We start from the raw sequence: 22678 nt of genomic DNA on the forward strand, positions 1-22678 counted from the left end.
GGATGACCAGCGACAACGATTTCTTTTCTTATATTTCAGGCCCGTGATCTCGGGACAGATCAGTCAAACGTGTAATATTTGAAGCTCACCTGAACTTTCTAAATCGAATTTTCTTACCCAGACACAGCTTTCCGGCAGAAACATATTTGCTGAGCAAGGATTTGTGTTCAGGTAGCATCAGCACTTTGTACCATTCAGGTGATAGTGGTAATATAATTTATAAACATCAGCGGAGGACAAAATGGGGCTCTCTAATTGCGGCATGAGAGGATGAGAGCTCACTTATTCTATCACTCAACCAACGAAAGGTTTCTGATGGCCAGACCACAAAAAATAGCAACAAACTGTGTTTTCTGTGGAACTTGCTGATGTGACCCCCAGGTACATTGTATCAATAGTCTCAAAAATCGAAGCAGGAAAACTGCCCTATAAGCAGCACCCGTTATGAATGTCCATTGCGATATTTACGGACTTCTATTAGAAAGTCAAGTATGCATGTATCGGCGCTAACTATCAGCTGAAATAGATATTGCCTGACAGTATGGCTCTCCCGCAATTAGTTCATCCTTTGCGTAAAACGCCAACTGACAGAAAATGCTGTCCGACTGCGAAGTCATGACTCGAATAGTCCGCCACGGGCCGATTTATACATATTTATACATATTTATACCCGGCTCGTGCATTACATTAGGGAGTTTTCGCAAAGCCCCCGAAACGCCAGCGTGAACGCCAATCTCATTGTTCGACCTCATGATAAAAATGTCGAACAATAGGATAGGCTAGATTTTGCCACAACAGAATCCGTGATTTTTTCACGATAGTCATATATGTTTTTACTTGTCGCCCCTAACTTTCGAGTCGACGTGTTCTTTGACTGAACCACGTGGGAAGTGAAGAAGTAGTATCAAATCCCTCCTGAATTTAGGACTACTGGCCAAATAAAGAAAGAAGTTGAGCGCATTATTCAAAGAACATAAATCTAGGGCTATTTCAATAATGAAAGTGATAAGGTCAGGCTTAGAAAACATCGAAATACAATAGACTGTGTTTGCGACGAAATAGACCATTTGACAATTTGCCATTCCGAAGGTGCGAGATTCGAGAATATCGGGTCTGAGGTTGATCAGCCACTTGGGCAGGTAGAGAGCAAGTAAGGGTAACGTGTCTGCGACTGCAAGGATTCTGAGGTAAAAACACATAACATTGTTTCGATTTGCTGGTAGATTCATGATGAGGAAACTCAAAGTGTTCCCGACGAGACCGACAACTATTAAGGTCGGGTAGGCATACCCTCGCAGAACTGCCCGATAATAAGCATAATTAGAGGTCGTCCTCACCGTATCTGTCGCCTCCATTATTACAATCATCGATAATGGTCTAGAGTACGTATGCTGGCTTCGGACTTACATCTCCATAATCTGCTGAAGTATGTAGAAAGAGGAAAGACGCAGTATCCCCAGGTACAAAATGTTGGCCTGGACGAAAGTACGAGGACGAGCGATCATTTCACATTATGATTTGAATGCGATGATCTTAGAATTAAACTGATGATTTAATGAAGATGAGTCTTATTTATTCTTGAATGCTAAGTATATATAGAGAAGCCCTGAAGCTAAATACAACATTTGTAAATAAATTGACCATTTTGTTATGCCTCGGATACCGCAACTAATTATATCAGACTCGCATGCTTTCTTGCAAGGAAACATGAGACCTTCATTCGAGATGCATTGATAATGTACAGTATGACGGTGATATTCAAAAGTATACGTCTACGTGTTGACGAGTATGATTGATATCATCAAAGCAACCCAAAATACGTTTGGTTGCGTACCCTCCTGCTTGAATACCATCAATGCGTTAGAGTAACTGCAGCTTGAAGAAATCTCCTTACAATTATCATCACGATCAAGTACGCTGTTCAACGATTGTTGAGGTTTTCTCGCCGTCAAAGAGGTTTGGCGTACATGTATGCCACTACTTCGACGAGTAATAACAGAACGGCCTCGACAAAGGAGGAAATTACCAATTGCTGCAAGAACAAATACAAGTTGCGAGGTTTCGTTGCCTACAATATTTTTCATTAATGGCCCATTAACGTCTAGCTTGTCAACTATCCTTCGCCATCATGTCCTTTAGTGGCGAAGCATTACGCTACAGCTAAGAAGGAAAAGCATCGTTGCTGTTTCATTTCAATGCTTTGTCTGCAATAGAGGAAGCACGTTTGTCTGTCATTTGACCCTCGAGGCAAAATGGGGATGACCAGCGACAACGATTTCTTTTCTTATATTTTAGGCCCGTGATCTCGGGACAGATCAGTCAAACGTGTAATATTTGCAGCTCACTTGAACTTTCTAAATCGAATTTTCTTACCCACAGACAGCTTTCCGGCAGAAACATATTTGCTGAGCAAGGATTTGTGTTCAGGTAGCATCAGCACTTTGTACCATTCAGGTGATAGTGGTGATATAATTTATAAACATCAGCGGAGGACAAAATGGGGCTCTCTAATTGCGGCATGAGAGGATGAGAGCTCACTTATTCTATCACTCAACCAACGAAAGGTTTCTGATAGCCAGACCACAAAAAATAGCAACAAACTGTGCTTTCTGTGGAACTTGTTGATGTGACCCCCAGGTACATTGTATCAATAATCTCAAAAATCGAAGCAGGAAAACTGCCCTATAAGCAGCACCCGTTATGAATGTCCATTGCGATATTTACGGACTTCTATTAGAAAGTCAAGTATGCATGTACCGGCGCTAACTATCAGCTGAAATAGATATTGCCTGACTGTATGGCTTCTCCCGCAATAAGTTCATCCTTTGCGTAAAACGCCAACTGACAGGAAAATGCTGTCCGACGGCGAAGTCATGACTCGAATAGTCCGCCACGGGCCGATTTATACATATTTATACATATTTATACCCGCCTCGTGCATTACAATAGGGAGTTTTCGCAAAGCCCCCGAAACGCCAGCGTGAACGCCAATCTCATTGTTCGACCTCATGATAAAAATGTCGAACAATAGGATAGGCTAGATTTTGCCACAACAGAATCCGTGATTTTTTCACGATAGTCATATATGTTTTTACTTGTCCCCGCTAACTTTCGAGTCGACGTGTTCTTTTACTTAACCACGTGGGAAGTGAAGAAGTAGTATCAAATCCCTCCTGAATTTAGGACTACTGGCCAAATAAAGAAAGAAGTTGAGCGCATTATTCAAAGAACATAAATCTAGGGCTATTTCAATAATGAAAGTGATAAGGTCAGGCTTAGAAAACATCATGTACGCCAATCAACAATTCCAGCCAAAGAGTACGTAAACAATAGTAAATGGTAAAAGGAAGATTAAAAGAGCCACTGCCACAACTACCAACATGATGGTCATGGACCGTTCCTGTCTTTGGCGTGTTTTCGAACTCGCGATATCACAGTCCTGTAACACTGAATTGTGCCGCTTGAGGCTGTAAATTATTGCAATGTTGAGCTGAAACAGAAGTCCGATAGGAAGAAAAACGTCAACTACGGACTTAATCACATACCATGAGGTATTATACCACGCGAAGTAAGGAGGCAAAACACAACTGTCAGCCGTAAATAGTCCGCCGCCATCTTGCTCCAATGTGCGGAAGCTGTCCGGCAGATATATCAACACGTGCAAAGCGATATTGACAACAACTTGGATTTTCGCTCGTTTCATTGTGCACAACCGCGACGCCTCTAAGGGGAATCTTACAACAATGAATCTGTCGATTGCGATGACTAAAACCTGCCAAATCGAAATACAATAGACTGTGTTTGCGACGAAATAGACCATTTGACAATTTGCCATTCCGAAGGTGCGAGATTCGAGAATATCGGGTCTGAGGTTGATCAGCCACTTGGGCAGGTAGAGGGCAATTAAGGGTAACGTGTCTGCGACTGCAAGGATTCTGAGGTAAAAACACATAACATTGTTTCGATTTGCTGGTAGATTCATGATGAGGAAACTCAAAGTGTTCCCGACGAGACCGACAACTATTAAGGTCGGGTAGGCATACCCTCGCAGAACTTCCCGATAATAAGCATAATTAGAGGTCGTCCTCACCGTATCTGTCGCCTCCATTATTACAATCATCGATAATGGTCTAGAGTACGTATGCTAGCTTCGGATCTACATCTCAATAATCTGTTGAAGTATGTAGGAAGACGAAAGACGCAGTATCCCCAGGTACAAAATGTTGGCCTGGACGAAAGTACGAGGACGAGCGAGCATTTCACATTATGATTTGAATGCGATGATCTTAGAATTAAACTGATGATTTAATGAAGACGAATCTTATTTATTCTTGAATGCTAAGTATATATAGAGAAGCCCTGAAGCTAAATACAACATTTGTAAATAAATTGACCATCTTGTTATGCCTCGGATACCGCAACTAATTATATCAGACTCGCATGCTTTCTTGCAAGGAAACATGAGACCTTCATTCGAGATGCATTGATAATGTACAGTATGACGGTGATATTCAAAAGTATACGTCTACGTGTTGACGAGTATGATTGATATCATCAAAGCAACCCAAAATACGTTTGGTTGCGTACCCTCCTGCTTGAATACCATCAATGCGTTAGAGTAACTGCAGCTTGAAGAAATCTCCTTACAAATTATCATCACGACCAAGTACGCTGTTCAACGATTGTTGAGGTTTTTTCGCCGTCAAAGAGGTTTGTTCGCCGTCAAAGAGGTTTTGCGCACATGTATGCCACTTCTTCGACGAGTAATAACAGAACGGCCTCGACAAGGTAGGAAATTACCAATTGCGGCAAGAACAAATATAAGTTGCGAGTTTTCGTTGCCTAAAATATTTTTCATTAATGGCCCATTAACGTCTAGCTTGTCAACTATCCTTCACCATCATGTCCTTAGTGGCGAAGCATTACGCTACAGCTTAGAAGGAAAAGCATCGTTGCTATTGCATTTCAATCATTCGTCTGTAATAGAGGAAGCACGTTTGTCTGTCATTTGACCCTCGAGGCAAAATTGGGATGACCAGCGACAACGATTTCTTTTCTTATATTTCAGGCCGTGATCTCGGGACAGATCAGTCAAACTTGTAACATTTGAAGCTCACCTGAACTTTCTAAATCGAATTTTCTTACCCAGACAGAGATTCTCTTACAAAATACAAGTAATCAGTCAATTCCTTAAGAATCTGTAACCAGCCAAGATTTCTTAATGAATCTCGAGTCCTTTAAATCGACTTTCCGAATCCAGGCATGGCGTCAAACAAAATATAACCTATCAAGCTATTTTCAAAGAAAAAAACCTCTGTCGCCTAACAGAAGTCTACATCGATTTCTCTTCAGTAAAAGTGGGATGTAATTACTTTCCAGGGAGTATATTGATTATCAATATCAGTCCTTAACACGCGCTCTTTTTGCCCACAGATTATTAAGAAGTCAATCATCAAAGAAAAGGAGCGTTCGATATGGGATTCCTAATATACAGGTATACGTCGCCTCTGATGTTAAAGAGGTTTGACAAAATATTAGTTGGTTTTGTCCAAATGCCCGTGTCTATATTACTCCGTCATACAGGTTTTAAGAACGTGGTATTACAGAGGTGAAATTAGAGTATTTCCTTCTCAAGTACTAAATCAAATCAACACTTTACTTGAAGGAATATTGAATCCCAGCTTACAAACTGATGGAAAATTTTATCCTAATGGAGGGGTATGGGAGGTAAAATTGACACTGATGATTCTCCGTTTCGATGAGTGTGTTTCGTGGCAGTATCAGCTGACAAGATTACACTTAGCAAGAATGGAATTCGATAGTTTATGAAAATAATGAATAGAGTGTCTGTCTGGATACATTTAGAACAGTACTTGTCTTGCCGTTCAGCAGGAAAGTCTGAAAGTAGAATGAGTCGTGATATGCATGTAATCGTTTTCTAATGTTTTGCGGGTACCCTGAATACCCCGAAGTCACTATTCTTGCAAGTTTTTCTGTTCGAGGTGCTAAACAAGGGCAGTGGTATGAAAAGATGTTCGAGCCTCGTCGGTTCTGCTACGAATGCCCTTTCGCCCATAGCCCCTATCGCACTGTGTCAGCTTCCACCTCATCACTAAAAATGGAGGCTCATTTTATTTTTTTCAGTGCACAGAGCCAGGTCTGAAAATGATGACGGAGCAACATCACTATATCGTCACACCACCTATTGGTACTAGTTCTGACGAGGTGAGTACATTTCCAGTCTTTCTTTATTTTTTGGTACCTTGTAAAAAACGATTTTTTTGTAGTACACGACAATTATCAAGTAATCATTTTGATGACAATAACTTCGATGCTTTACACGCAACGGGTCAACAATTTCTTTATGTGAACTTTGTAGTTTACGAATGATATCGAGAGGAAGTTGACCTATTTTACGCTGTCGACCTAAGAATTCTCTACCCGATCCTCTGAACCATAGAGAAGTTTCCTTTGTTTCTTCTCGTGATCCATTGAACCAGGCAAAGGTACTGCTAATAAGTTTTTCTGGCCCTGACCCTTTGAATGAGACACCGGTGCACCCGTGTACCAGTTTCAAGTCATCCATAAAAATCGCATTCGCAAAAAGATTACATCGTCTGTTTATCCATTGTTGTGAGAATAGAATGCAATCACATATGCTCTCGAAAAAAAACACCGTTAATCAGGCGCATATGAATTGGCTGCTCCGGAAAAGTTCTCGAATGATTTTTTTTACTCTCACATCGCAGTCAAAAGAATCCAGGCCTGAACCAATAGACAGCGGTCTATTGTCTTCAAACAAAGCGTGCTCGCACCTAGGCATCAGTTCTCATTGTTCTACTGTCTTATCAAAGGGTTATCAGGGCAAATCTTGATAACATCAACCCCCATGGAACAGCTTTTATGAAGGTCGATAGGGAGGACAAACGTCCTAAATATGTGTAAGTCCGTGCTTGGATATTGGCCTGCTGGTTGCTGGAGTACCAGATGTGAAAATGAGCCAAGGACTGGTATGGTGTCATTCCGAAATCACCTCGTTCTTTAAGTTGATAACGAATAAACATTCAAACCATGCATGCTTCACAGAGGCTTCAACGATTGCAGTTTTTGGGGTTCCCACGCTGGCGAAGAAATGTTTGACTTTTACACGCTCGTCAGGTAATTTTGACCTATGCACGCAAAGGATCTTTTACTTTTTCACTCGGCAACTGACAAGCAGTATCAAGTCCTTTCTAAATTTAGGACTGCTGGCCAAGTAGAGAAAGAAATTCAAAGCATTATTCAAACAACATATATCAAGAACTAATTCAAATATAAAAGCACGCAGGTCAGGATTGGAGAGCATGATATATTTCAGACAACAATCCCAGTCGAAGACTATGCTATCTATACTGTATGGCAGGAGGAAAACAAGAAGAGACACAGCCACAACTAATAACATGATAGCCATGGCTCTTTCTTGTTTTTGGCGTGTTTTCGAACCAACGATATTGTTGTCCATTAATAGTGAATTGTGCCGCTTGAGGCTGTAAATTATTGCAATGTTGAGCTGAAACAGAAGTCCGATGGGAAGAAAAACGTCAACTACGGCGTTGATCATAAAGAATGAGAGATCGTACCAAGCGACGTTATGCGGAAGGACACAACTGTCAAGCGAGTACAGTCCGCCGCCATCTTGCTCCGCTGACCGGAAGCAGTTCGGCAGATAAATCAACACGTGCAAAACGATATTGACAACAACTTGGATTTTCGCTCGTTTCATTGTGCACAACAGCGACGCCTTCATGGGGAATGTAATAACAATGAATCTGTCGATTGCGATGGTTAAAACCAGCCAAATTGAAACATTATAGACAACGAATGCGACAAAATAGAACAGCTGACAGTTTGCTATCCCGAAGGTGCGAGATTCGAGAATATCTGGTCTGATGTTGATCACCCACCTGGGCAAGAAGAGTGTGATCAAGGAAAGCGTGTCCGTGACCGCTAGGATTCGGAGGTAGAAACACATCACGCTGTTTCGATTTGCAGGTAGATTCATGACCAGGAAACTTGAAGTGTTCCCGACGAGTCCGACAACTATGAAGATCGGGTTGGCGAACAGTCGCAGAACTACCAGATAGTAAGCATAAATAGAGCTCGTCCTCGTCACCGTATCTGTTGCCTCCATCGCGAAAATCATCGAAGATGGTCTATACTAGAGTACAAGATCAATTATTTCAGAATGTTCTTTTGATACGACGATCTGGTCTAAGATGAATTAAACCGATGATTTCGATCAATGTTGAAAGACGTGAGATCGAGTTCAAGAGATTCGAAAGCATTTCGTCGAAATGGATATGATGCAACTGATGGCAGCATCTATATGTTTAAAAATATCAGTCTCACCTCACTGCCCGATCGTCCGAAGGAATAAAAGCAATGAAAATGAACGCTTACCTTAATGCTAAGGATTGTTTTGTGATAATTCAAATATCTACGCATGATTCAAGTGCTAAAACAGCTTCTTTCAACGACAAGTGTAGGTAAGCAAGCATGCTGGATACCACCGCGTTCAACTGGAAATGAGGTCACGATGTTATTGGCGCCGTCACACTTCCAGACACCTTTTACGTCAATGAGTCAGAGCCCTCGTTCGCCACGAAAAAGGTAGCGCGACTTGATTCGTGCGCTGAATGTACTTTTTGGCCCTGGTTTGGTCGTTTGAAACAAGCTATTTTCCCAAGACCAGTGAATTCGAAACTCAGCGCCGCCGATGCATACGTTACTATACACGGCCGTGTTCAATGCCCCGTTTTGTCGTTTGTCGCCATAGCCCTGCCTATTCAGTGGCTTTCAGCCTCTTCAAAGAGTGCATGCGATGTTCTATAACTGCTGGCGGGCTCCCCGACGGCCCGGCCCGAGGGTTTTGCCAAATGCAATCTGTTTCCGCCTCAGGTGCGGCTCAAACTGCTCAAAGAATCCTCCCCCTCGCTAAAAATCTCCTCAGTGTTCTTTTCATGCGTGCACGGCCAATTGTTTCAATGGTGCATCGCACTGCAACTGAGAAGATAATGTTGTATTTGGCTATATATGTATAAGCTGTAATATACCCACAAAAAATTTAAATCAAGGAGAGATTGAATTCTACCACGTAGCTATTTGATACTACACCGCGTATTTTTTGTTTTGCCTCAGGTACGACGACCATTAATTACGTCGCGTGCGGGCAAAACTACTGGATATCAGCATTCGACGCCCTCGGGATACGCGATCATAGAATGTACATAAACAATAAAATTACTAATATAACATTGAAAATAATTTTGGCTGAAACCATAAAACTTATCCGAAATAGTAATAAAGAACGCAAGCTTACAAATTATCATCAAAAACAAGTAGCCTGAATGTGAGTTTAATATTCTCGCCGTCAAAGAGGTTCGGCGCATTACCACTTCTTGTAAGACCAATAACAAAACGGCTTTTACTACAAATAGGAAGAAATGGCAAATGACGGCGAGAAGAAGGACCGTAACATTGCGTTGAGTGTTTTCTTTTTCATAAAAAATATGTTCATTAATGGCCCAGATTCCATGTCTCTAATAAGGATACTGATGTCGCAGAAAGATAAAAACCGTCCATCGTACGATGCAGCTTGTCGGTCTTCTTGAGTGAAGAGCTGAGCAGAGTGTTTTTACAGAGCGAACGTTTTCTGACGGCTTGCATATCTAACGAATTGGTGTCCAGTGCTGACCATGGACCGATCACAGAGTCGGCTCGTTTGAACTCGTTGAATACTGAATAGTAAAGAAGGAAGGTAGGAATCTAGTTTGTCTATCATCACGAAATAGAGCCGTTGACCTGTCTCTCTCTGAGATAAGGGTCACTTCCGTGAATAAGTCCGATCAGACAGCTATAGCTGGTGTAGGTGTGGAATAGTGAGTTTGTTTTCCTTCTCTGCGATATCGCCTCAGAATCTTAACAAAATCGATTTTGGCTCATGAAGCAAATCAACAATTTAAACAGGTAAGGTTCAGCGTTTTTCGTATGGCCAAGCGAGGGGAGCGTGGTGTTACTCGACCCTAGCCTGTGAAACATGAATGGCAACAATTTAAAAATTAAAACAAGAAAGTTAAACAAGAAACTTGACAAACAACCTGACATTCAAATAACGCTGCTAATTTACATATTCTTGAGAATTTGTCGTAAACAAGTCAGTTGCCAAGGTGGTGGTGGCAAATTACAACGGGTCTATAATATCAAACGAAGTAATCGCATTGTGATTGGCATTGTTGGAAGTCGTCAGCACACGATTTGGTAGACATATTTTTCACATGTCGCTCATACTTCAAAGCGTCTATTTCATAATATAGGACTAGCTTTTAAGGTACCAACTAATCTTGAGGAATACTTTTATAGAGTAAATCTTTCAAATACAAAAATCAATTTTCGTGTAAAATATTTTTTTGTGTATCGTTTACCGAATGTTTTTGATGTTTTGAAAATATGCTAAAACCACTAGATCTACTAGCCGCACCGTGTCTCGATTTTGTTTATGATATATTATTGATCTACATGTATATCTTGTATTTAGTAATTGCTTGCAATAACAATAATTATTCCGAATTTTTGTTTATTCTCTACGTTACCTACATTTGGTCGCGACCGATCCGTGCGTCCGCTCTCAAAAAGCATTCGCTCCTGAATTACATAGAAAGTACATGTTTACTAACGAGATGGTAAATGTCAGAACTTAAATCTTCACAAAACATTTCACTTGGAAGCTTGATAACATTTGACCCCGTGGCATCTAGAAACTGATAATACCTCGTATCTGAAATGTCAAGACTTTGTAACTTTCTCAGTAACATAACTATTGTTGCCCTAGGTCATGTGCACCTTATGAAATACATGTATTAGCTAAATGCCATTCCTATAAAAATAACTGTGACACAGACGACATAAGAACATATCGAGGACTGGTAGCAATGTACTTGGAGTTCTAATGTTCGGGAAGTTATTTAACTGCTGGTCAAAAACAAAGCAATATACAACCCCTTTCGAATACTAACAACCCATTCCATTTGCCGCTTCGAAGCTTTACGTCAGAGGAAATCGCATCAATCATCAGAATATTGCTCTTAATGTGATTCAATTTTCATTTAATGAGCAGTTAAATCACAACGTTTCTGTCGATATATACGGTCCTCAATGGAACAGTCGTACAAGAAGTAACTTCAGGGCGCGGCGTGAACGGAAGGGACTGCCCCGGTGACGGCGTATGGCATGCCGAATTGGCCATTTTATTGTGTTTTTACCATTGCCTCAGGGTAATCTTCCGATCCACATCCGGGGGAAAGGTTAAACATGTTGAAGACATCATTAGGGATGGAAGCCAATCGGAGCGCTCGAGAATGCTCTGCCCGCAGTTTGCTGGTCAGAAATGTCCGAGGATGGGGGTTGTGTTCCTGATTATCTTCATGTGTTTGGCACTCACCAAGAAGAAACAAGAAAATTAATAAGTTTAACAAATAATATCAACCCCTATCTCTGTTTGTTGCGGGCAAGGTTGGTGGTAATGACCCGGTAAGTATCGAGCATCCAGGCAATCTTATTGATTGCTTCATAGTACCTGCTTTTCAAATAGCTAGCCCGTTTGCCCTTTCCGAGTCAATATGTCCTGATCATCACTGACACTAATCTGTACAAGTAAACCGAGGAAATCGAAGAGTACGTTGATGACCATCTTTGATACCGCTCATGCCCTTGGTCATACCCTTGGTCAATATCTTATACGATGAGCAAATACTATGATAATCAGAATTGTTGACTGTGGGCTGTGATAAGCAGCTGTGTCTACCATCAACTTGCCGGGGGACGAACGGCCTTGGTTTTAGAATCAACAGGCTGCAGTTCCTTTGAAGGATTGTTCGGGGGCTTCGTCTTTCAAGAGAAGTGGGTCAACGTATTCATACAGTTTGGCTGGGCTCCTGCCTCCCGAGCTGTGAATCTCACTGCGGAAGATTTCTGTGTGCACATTTCGAATCGACATTCCTCACTGTCATCGTGCGAACCTGCACTGATATCATCAAAAATGCAGATGATGTTATTGATATAATGTCATCGACAACAGGTCGTCTGCATTCTTTAACAGTCGTCAAAGTCATGGTCCTTTGGTCTATCTATCTAATGGTTGATTGACCAAGCAGTGATAAAGCGTTCAGATTGCTGCTCAGTTGAGAATGATTTATCAACGTGATATTATTTGCCATTGGCAGATGATCAATATCACGAAGCTACAATTAGAGAGGTGAGCAGAAAAATGGTCTGCTGGTCGATTTTTGGCTACTGGTTTGAGTTAGGGAAACTGGCCTGCAAACTGCTCAAGGATGGGTTGATACCATCCGTGTCAGTTATGTAACAATTGCCGGAAAAGGGAAGGAACGTTGTGATAAATAATTTTTTTATACCGGTGCTTAATAAACCGTATATTATGATTAACTCAGCCGAACCAGCAATGCATACCATTTCCTCAGCTTCTCAAAGAATCAGAAAAAACTGTTACAATGACATTGCATACTAAATTTGTCAAATTTATTAAATTATTCCCTTGATTACGGCGTTCCATTCATTGTGATGTCGCGGTGTTCGGGTGACTTATTGAATAAATGTGAGAACGAGAGACATGCTGGAGAATATCAAGTCATAAATTTGTAAAAACGCAACATGGAAAGAAAATAATTCGCTCGAAGCCCCCAGTTGTATACCCTAGGAATTGTCAGATTTGATAAAATGATTTTGTACAGAGTAAAAACATGGGTTGCGGGGTTAATGAGGGCCCAGAGGACTACAATTCTTCACGATCTGTCTCGTACAATTACGCGAATATTGCGGGCTTTCTCATGAGAATTCGATGCGCTCGGAAAGGCTCTCTATAGGTTCAAATGTTACGAGTTCGCCTTTATCAGTCAGCGTGGATAGTCGAATGCGTGGATTGTGATGAGGTTGATCAATTGGGAAACGATACGCTCCTGCAAATCGGCGTAACTAATACTCCATGTGAGAAAATGCAATCGGGCGATCAAATGAAAATAAACTAGCATAAGCGCCTTGTACACTTTTGTTGATATTTAGTAGTTGAGACGCAGGGACGGATCCAGGGGGGTGCAGAAATCTGAATCCCGAAATCCACTCCACTTTCCATCTTTTTCGTTTTAAAATGACTATGGCGAGAAAAAACCAGATCCAAGGGGACGTGGTTGGTGTGAGGTGATAAGGGGCACTTTTTGGCAAAAGTTTTCAGTAAAAAACAATATTTTTCATTTGTCTAAAACTCTTGCACGCATTATATTTTCAGGGGTTGGTCTCATTTGAGCTGCCAGCGGAAGCCATTGCCAGTCCCGCAGAAATCAATTTCATGACTTACCAAATGAACGTGACATTCATAGAGACAATACTCAGCTCGCTTAGGAAGAAAACAACACTCAGCGAAATAAAAATGGTATCTAAAAATTATTTAGTCATGAAATACGTCACCTGTTAAGGTGGTAGTCACTCAATGCAAACATATTCCTCACGGACATTTATCGATAATAGGCCGATTGCCTTAACGGGGCATCATTCTTCTTGCGTAGGTAAGAGGTTCAAAGGATACATTTTTCGGATGGTTGTGCTTTCATGTACTGTCACTCAGAGAAGGTTGATTTTTAATTTCCGAACTTTTCTCCCCAATCATCACCTACAGATCCTTCCGTCAGTCGCAGCAGCGATCGATTCCGTCACTGCCCTGACAAAAGCTGTGAGGTCACCAGCGGTCAGCATCCGGGACGTTCAGCTTCTGAACTTGCAAGCCTTGACTGACCAATGCGAGGGCGTGGAGAAGGAGAACTGGTTTAGACGAGATGTGTTTGCGTCGCTGAGAAAGGGTCTTCTGAAGGTAATGTGCAGTAAGAACCTCTCTTAGCGGCAGTCGCCAGTTTATTTATGGAACCAATGTACCAATTCATCCCCATCCAAGCACGGGTCCACCGAGACAGCTTCCCTGAAGATATAATTAATTTTCTGGTGTTATCTCTCTTTCTCGGTGTCGTTAAACATAGATTTGCTTAAGGCAAAGCGCGTTCAGTTAATAACTATCTTGGCAGATACGTGACGTGTGATTTATCAAAAATTGTAATGCCGTATTAATCATTGTGTATAAAAATTCTTGTGGTTTGAGATAATGTTGCTTTCTTGGACTTCTGTTTGCATTAGGTGGGCCCTGTCATTAGACAAGTATACGATCAATTTGGCTTGCCAAGATAACGTTAATCAACATAAATCAATACAATTTTGTGTGTAAATCCTCATTCACGTCAGTTACTTTATAAATAACGCTTTCAAAAACTAAAAGCACTCTGGGGCGGAAATAATGTCAACTATACATGAACTAAAAGTGAATTTATGAATGTATCGGGAACAGCTCAAAACATAAGCGTAAACGTTGTCGTAGTCGTTAGTCTTGAGCATGCGAAACCTCTCTATGTACGTTTTCCTTCAGGTCAACTTCACTGGCCTCACAGGGGAGGTTGCATTTGACGAACATCAGTGCAAGCATGTCTCGATTCAAAAATGGAGCAGCATAAGGAACAGAACGCAAAAGGTAAGCAAACAAATGTGATAGTTTAACTGATCTAAGACCGCTTTCAATCACTTAACTACAAAATCAACACAGCAGCCAGGCCAAAACGTGAGGGCATGGCCATCGGACAACACTTGGCATAATTTACTGTCAACATCGGTGTGGTAGTACAATCCACAAATGTGAGTTATTCAAAATCAAATGTAGACATTCTTTTTTGTGTCACTTAGTAGCAAACGCCAAACAGTATGAAATACTTGTCATGCAGAGCCTCCTTATAGACAGTCATCTCTGGTTTTCGGATGCTGGACAATCACTATGGCTTCAGCACGTACATATATCGTTGGCATCACACAAAAAACAACATCGCGGTGGTTCCGTATCATGTGGAAGCGGAAAAAGTGCTGACAGGACGTGTCATGCTTGGTTCTTGCCGAGCTGAGTTAGTCATGTTGGGTATCGCCGCAAAAAAGAAGTTCCCTGTTTCAGTATCATACCCAAATTAGGCTATTTCTTTTGATACATTTTTAGCCTGAGGTGGTGGTTTTTGTGCACATTGCTCAAGACTTTTTTTGTTTCCCCTGTCCCAATTTATATTGTTTCGCGTTCGCCGTTCATCGTATTATGGTTAGCATCGTAGTTTTCGTTTTTTTAACCAAACAGACGGCTGTCACAATAATAGCCTAATGCCGAACGAGCAGTGAACGTGATGATAAAATAAAAAGACAAATATCTAATCAAACTATTATTCTTTATTCTGAATGATATTCCGCCATGTCCCAAATCAAACCAAAACAGAGGCAAAAAATAACCATCATAGTGGCTGGGGCCGCTGTGCAGCAGTCAGTTCTGCATAATACTCCGCGCAGTAATAGTTGTGTGATGAGGCGGTCCTTCTATGATATTATATTATCCCTGTGTGGAGAATGTCAAGTCTCCTGACAGCAACGGGCAACACAGCTTGAAATTGGTTTCCGTACCTATCATTCGTTGCTAATATGTCTTCCCTCTGGTTAATAAGGCCATCATTGTCCCATTTTATTGTCAATCAGACCGTAATTAGGCGTGAACAAGGACTCAAGGGCTAACTCAGATTGGCTCGTATACCTGACACTTGTGATAATTAGTCAAAACCATGGCATCGACGTGACGGTCTGTATTGCCTATCAGATACGATGGCGAGGAAACGAAATTTTGGGCGGCCAAGAAGGCATTGGTTCTCCGATTTCAAAGCGTCTTTCTGCAGAAAACCCTGGTTTCCAAACGATATTGCATAGTGCCTATTGCTAGAGTTACCGTCATCTACATGTAAAGCGTAATCTTTAAGGATTCAATACATTACGTCATCAGGGTCCGGTTTCAGAAAGAATCTTAAGTGCGTTTTGATGACTTAAGTCTAAGAATTTCCTAAGTTTTTGCTTAAGTTTAAAACTTAAGATTCTTTGTGAAACCGGGCCCTGATCATTCATCACTTCAGCACCCCAACCCACCGTCGTTTGTCCCGATCAGTTATGTCCGATTTCAAATTGAACTGTATTTCATATTAATAAAGACTGTATTTTCTTCTTTATTCAGTTCCCGATTAAAGCTGATGCTATTGCCAAAGGGAGAGTACTTTTAAAGGTGTTCGCCATTTTGGTAAGTACCCCCGCTCAATTTTCCAAATGTCCCATCGCCGGTGGAACGTTATTTTAGTGTTTTCTCTCATAGTTTGGAAACGCTAAAAGACAGATTGCCAATTTTTAACCCCCTATCGAAAATGTTGTCTCCAGCTGGCTATTGTAACGTAACACTAAAATATTGGCACTACCATTAACGTTTCACCGGTTCTGTATTCAATAGTTGTTGATGCCACGGACCTTTGATTCCGGGCTAAAGCTATCCGGTAATCACGGTAATGAACAGTCACATCCTGTACCGGTAAAATTTTCCACTGCATGCCTTCAATGGCTTCAACTTTTCACCATCTCGTCCTCTCGTCCTTTTTCTCCGGCTGCTGCCGCGTTTGATAGTTCAACCCACCGAAACATGAGGTGAGAAGCTGTCTCCGGTATGGTTTTCCGGTTAAGTTCCACTTTTATGACTACCCATTGAAGTAGACGTGGAAGGGGCAGATTCTTCCGTTTTCACTCAGACAGTGCCAAGAATGTATAGTCTGAACTTCCGACACGAAATTCAGAGTAAATTCGGATGCGAAAGTTCATCGTCGATTTCGGTAAACATTTAAAGGGGCGCGATGCTTTTGGGATTTTTTTCAGTATTGACATTTTTCATGGGAAATTCCTACCATAATATTAAATACTCCTTTCAGGGTTTGAATCAGCTTCACGACTGACAGAATATGGGACAAAATATCCAGATTTTGTCACCGGCCACGCATGATATGTTACGGTATACTCATACGCATGCGTAACCGGATACAAAATATGGTTATTTGATTCAGACTTTTGCCGATAGCGGCGCTGATTCAAATTCATCAAATGGGTATTTTCTTAGCTTTTAGAATAAAATGGGTTTCCATTCTCTGGATGATAGAATTAATCAAAAATTTCTATATACACTATTTCAGCAAGCTCCGTACGTCTACCGCAATCTCGACACCGTGACCAGGAATCGCCGACCCTACAGGGGCATTCTGGTAGACGTCCTGGACACTACGACGGCTGGTCTTGGTATTAATTACATCATCACAGAAACCATGGAAGGATCGTACGAAGGCTTATACGAGGATACTATGTTCAAAATTATAGAGATTCAGAAGAGCACGGTGAGTATGTGAATTACAGTTAGTGTTTTTTTACTGGCGAAAAAAAAATCAGTCTTTCAATATACCTGAAATACTGAAATATATATCAATTTCATGCTAGAAGGATTGCTTTCAAATGTTTAAACCTTACGATATCTTTCTTACCTAAGTGTAGGTAAGCAGCGTAGCCTCTATCCAGTATTCATCACGGCTTCCAAACTTTAGTGTTTAAGGGACATCAGAGTGCATTGGTAAGCCCGAGTGGGGATTATACATTTCCCAAACAATTGTCATCAATTAATTCGTGCTCTATCTGGCGACGGGGCGGCCGGGCCCTTTCATCAAAATACGACCACCATATTTGCAATGGAAGTTTGTGCTTACCTTTTAGGACATCGATATTTTCCTCGGACTCCCGGAGACTTCTAACCTACAAAACCACTTCGACTTCGCCGGGACGCTCCTGACCACGGGCACGGTGGCCATAGCTCGCACCCAGCACGAGGAGGAAGACGATGACGTTTTTGCCTTCATGCGGCCCTTCGACACCATCGTGTGGCTGTGCATACTCTTCCTGTTGGTGGTCGTGACGCTGGTGATGTATTGCCTGAATGTGTGTTACAGGGACAAGCAGAAGGCGCTCCATAAACAGAAGAGGTGTGTACTAGCTACTACACAAGTTCTCTTGGTAGTGGTTATATGCTGGCGATATTGCATGAATATACGTGTTATAGAGAGAAACAGAAAATAGACCTAGGTTGGTAGCAAATCATTTTGTTTTTTTCGGGACCGTAAGGGTAAACCGAAGTTCCTGATTATTCACTAATATGCTGAGGCAAAGAAGATCCCCCCCCCCCCCCCCCCCGTTGCCGTGATGAAAACAACAATTCATCCTGAGAATACAACTGGTCCACATAGAATTTCCGTTCCGCCCAAATCGAACTCATGAGGACGAACGTCACAACCAGATAAGGGGTGATATGAATAAAGACTAGCAAATGCTTTTATCTAAACTCCATGTACATTTACACTAGGCCTTTCTGTGCAAAATTGAAGTAAAAGCATTTGCTAGTTTTTATTCATATCACCCAAGATCCCTTTAACTGCTGTAACACTAGACGAATTCTCTTAAGAATTCAACACCGAGAAAATTTGCTCTCGGTTCCCGAAAATTACCCGTCTAAACCTCTGATTAAATCGTCGCAACACAAATTCTCATAGCCATTATTGTCAATCACCACACCGCTCGGGGTTATATTGCAAAAGAAGCCTTGCATCTCTAGAAGGTGATTAAGTTTCTCGCCTCCCGAAGCAAGGTTTCAATCATTCATGGTAATAGTCACGAATACAGGTTACATTCAGCGGATTCTCTCTGGAGGTTGGAAAAATTCCGACCAGGCTTTCCGTGTCAGTGCGCGAGTTGATTAAAGTTGGTTTTCTTGGGATTTCACCAGGTTCCGTTACAATGGTTTAAGTAATCAGACAGAAATTTCGAATTGATCCTCATTGTGCTGATGTAAAGGTATTTTTTATTTGATCCAAAATTCGATTTGTCAAGTGCCGCAAGTGGATTGGTCACGAAAAAACGAGTTTTCGGCGCTGCAAGTGGAAGTTCCGTTCCAGTATTTGTTTACAAGCAATGATACCAACACTTGTCAATGGTCTGATGCCACCTCTGTTTTTCTTCGGTCAGCGCGTTAAACAGCACTGCTTGCCTTCGAAGCATATGAAAGTGATGATGGTGGTCGTAGAGACCAAGCGACTGAAATTCTTTACCCGTAATCTCTTGAATTATACATATCAGGTCGAAGTCAAAAGGTCGTACGAACAAGAACGCGAAGAAATGTGCCACAACAACCAATGTAAAGGAGAAAGAGGTGTGTCCTAAGACGACAGCAGGCCGGGTCCTCAGCGGAATATGGGGACTCTTCAGCGTCATCGTTCTCGGGTACTACACGGCAAATCTAACGGCCTTTCTGGCAATGTCCAAGCGGGCTTTGGGTAGGTTCATCCCTTATGTTCGATTCATGCACACCTTTCGGTTCCAAAGAACGATGAGCTCCGCGAAAACCTATTGTCCGCATCTTAATGTCCCAAATTTATTTGGCCAGTCATATTTTGGAAAACAGTGATATTTTTCTTACCTTTGTAAAAATGACCCGATGCTCAGTGCGCATTTTTTAAAAATATTATACGCACTTGATGCATTCCGTAGCATCATATTATAATCTTATTTCCTTTCCTTTTTTCGATTGAAGAAATCAAGTCATTAGCGGACCTTTCTGCCCAGGACAACCTTCCATACGGCTTGGTCAATAACAGCTTCTTACATGGAAGACTGAAAATCTCCAATATTGCCCTCTATCAACAAATCCTTGAGAAAATAAAAGAGGAAAATTTCCTAGCGACCGAAGAAGAAGGTAAGAAGAGGAGGTTTCGGTCAACGAATTTCAAAATACATAGTTGTCAAATAGCCAGAAAAAGTTTAAAACATGGCTTCTTCATACTTAAATCTCCCAGAAAATAGCACCGTTCTCGCCCGTGAGGACAACCTCCATCCGGCGTAATTAGCATTTCTGGTCATTGGCAAAACAGTCATGGCAAATGTGTCACCAAATTCTGCTTTTGGAAGCCTCTAGATATGCCTCTTTAATGTGCTCACGCCGAAGTTGAGGCACATACTCAATCAAAATTTGATTTCCAGGGATACACCGGACACTAACTGAACAATTCGCGTATCTCGGAGATACGAACGTCCTTCAGTATGGTATGAAAGATGAAGAAGAATGTGACATAGCAATACTAGGACCGCAGATAGTAAACAACAGCATCGCACTCGCGATGAGAAAGGATTCTGATTGGCTGCAGAAGGTCGCGCGGCGGTTAAAGTTACTGCGCCGGGAGCACGGAATCGAGGCTTTAACGCTGCATTGGATCGAAAGAGAGTCTCTATGCAATGGTATCAGCCAATCAGTGACTCTGTTGGTGAATGGCAGATCCAGTCAGGTGACTCTTGCCGGAATAGGTGGCGTACTAGTCGTCCTGGTTGCCGGTGTATTGCTTTCTATCATGGTGGCTATGTTGGAGAGTGTTTGGTGGAAAGATGGGGAGGTATGTTCACCTACTGTAAAAAAAGACGTAAAATCAACACTTCGGGTGCTATGATAAACGACGCACTTGTACTCATTCATACAAACGCACTTAATGCCCACCGTGCCAACTCGTAACATCCAAATAGCACGCTGCAGTCGGGTTTCTTGGTGCCTTTTCAATGGCAATCACAGCGTCCGAGGGATACAACAGATCAAGACCGTCATTAAAGTCAATCGTCAACAGCTTTTTGTTTCTCTTCGCAATCTAATACATTAGTAAAAGAGCAAAGTATTCTTCACAGAATTTATCTGTTGCACCCCGAAGAGTAAAAATTCAATTGTTGCTTTATTACAAGATGACGGCGCCAACGAATTGCCAGATCACAGTCCAGTCCTTACGAATTTTTCAGTAAAACTTTATGCATCGTGTTTTTTCCAGTTGCCTCGACTTTATGACCAAGAGGACGAGACTCTACTGGTGAGCCGGGACGAGCTTGAATACACCAGGAGAACATCGCTGTGATTGATCACGGCAGCGGAACGTTGACGCAGATCTGGGATCGATCAAAGGATATTCTCTCTGCCAACACAGACTTCTACACCATGTCATCACAGGTGCGTGAAATTAATCAACTAATTAGTGATCGACCAGACACCTGCTTACAGACAATATGCATACGCTAGTCCTATCAAGTCATAGATTGGAATCCATACCTGGTACTTGCCTGGTACTATGTGTATTGTCTGTTCGTTGGTGTTAACCATGGTGAGTATATTGTCACCAGTATGGTATTTCACACACCTGTGATGTACTCGACGAATCGTGGAGTTGGTGAAACAGAAGTCAAAATGGCGGCCTGGTGTTGGCAGTCATTGAACGACGTCATCAATGAATCTAGTTCCGTGACTGCACACTAGAGTCTCACCAATTACTACGACCGCAGCAAGGTGACGAGGACAGTTGCGGTTCCACTACAGGAAAGTGCGGACTACATCCGAATTAGTTGTGATTCCATTACAGCTAGTCCGGACTAAACAAGTCCGGCTCTCACTAAGAGCGGTCTTATTAAGTGCGGATAGGACAAGCGGATTTAAGCCGAACTTAGAATAGACCCGGATCTAAAGCAGAAATTACCTGTAATGGAACCGCATTAGTCCGGATTAAGATCAAGTTACTAAGTACGGCTACAGGTGACGTGTCAATGTGAACGTATTGCGCATGAGCGGAAGTGTTGGTTCTGTCAAAACAACACGCGGTATTTCTGTCAACAGGTCAACTCTGATTCGTTCTCATTTCTCATTTCATTATTCAATTCTTAATTTAAGTAAATTCTAGTGCTTTATCCTAACTATGGCTCGCTGTCCATGTTTCCATACCTCCAGTTTTGAAGAGTTTAGCCTAACGCACATAGAGTGGCGCCGCCTGTAGCCGTACCTGTTAACTTACCAATCCTGTAGTCGAACTGCACCACATTCGTTAGTCCGGACTAAGCTAAGTTCGGACCTGATGCGGATGCGATAGAAACGGATCTAAACCCTGTAGTGGAACCAAGACTACTGTGAAATCTAGGTCACTTACGTACCAATTCCAATGATGTTGTTGCCGGGTGTGTATGTATATATGATAACATCATGCCTCGTTTCATATTGCTGGGTTGCATGTGTAATCTGTATTGCGGTCATTTTACTAGTTCTTACTTCCCTATTCGCCACTTTTCTCCAGCAGAAATCATGTAGGACTTCCTGTCAGGTGACTGGTTTTGACCAATCAAAAGTCCCGTATGTGATCATTGCTGTGCTGTCTGTGCCGAACAAGCGTGACAGCTATCTTCTGATTGGTCGATACCTGTCAGAAAGTCCCAAATTGCTGCTGGAGGAAAGTGGCGAATACACATAAATAAAGTGTAGAGGGCTGGGGATTCCATGGTGTTGACATTTGGAGCAGGAGCTAATCTCAACTCTAGTTATTTCGATATTCGAAAAATATGAGAGTCCCTTGAATCGGACCAGAATTGAGGTCATGGCGTGCCATGCATGTACAATGTACAGTAGCTTTGCCTGTTGTTGGAATATTGTTATAGGTAAAAAAGTTTGTTCCTTTGAATGCTTTGACATGTCGGGTACCGGGGTCGACATTACGTTATGTGCATGTACGTTCCCGTAAACGTAAACTCTACTTATCTCAGCAGATTAAACCGTCCTAATCATATACTGTATATTCGTTATTGTATAAACCATGAT

The 22678-nt window shown here is 41.8% G+C and overlaps 1 protein-coding gene across 1 annotated transcript in view; it reads left to right on the forward strand.

Moving 5' to 3' along the window:
• The window catches only part of LOC135493459 (glutamate receptor ionotropic, kainate 3-like), a 94503-nt gene extending 72882 nt beyond the window's left edge, over positions 1-21621 (forward strand). The window contains exons 5-15 of the mRNA XM_064780823.1: positions 6145-6225; positions 13337-13480; positions 13724-13915; positions 14519-14620; positions 16175-16237; positions 17169-17366; positions 17737-18002; positions 19150-19346; positions 19604-19765; positions 20050-20456; positions 20877-21621. Of these exons, the coding sequence (XP_064636893.1) occupies positions 6145-6225; positions 13337-13480; positions 13724-13915; positions 14519-14620; positions 16175-16237; positions 17169-17366; positions 17737-18002; positions 19150-19346; positions 19604-19765; positions 20050-20456; positions 20877-20960 (1896 nt within the window). The 3' untranslated portion in view covers positions 20961-21621. The remainder of the gene's footprint in view (positions 1-6144; positions 6226-13336; positions 13481-13723; positions 13916-14518; positions 14621-16174; positions 16238-17168; positions 17367-17736; positions 18003-19149; positions 19347-19603; positions 19766-20049; positions 20457-20876) is intronic.
• Positions 21622-22678: the final 1057 nt, after the last annotated feature.

The sequence above is a fragment of the Lineus longissimus genome, chromosome 9 (assembly GCF_910592395.1).
Source record: "Lineus longissimus chromosome 9, tnLinLong1.2, whole genome shotgun sequence".
Classification (NCBI taxonomy): Eukaryota; Metazoa; Nemertea; class Pilidiophora; order Heteronemertea; family Lineidae; genus Lineus; species Lineus longissimus.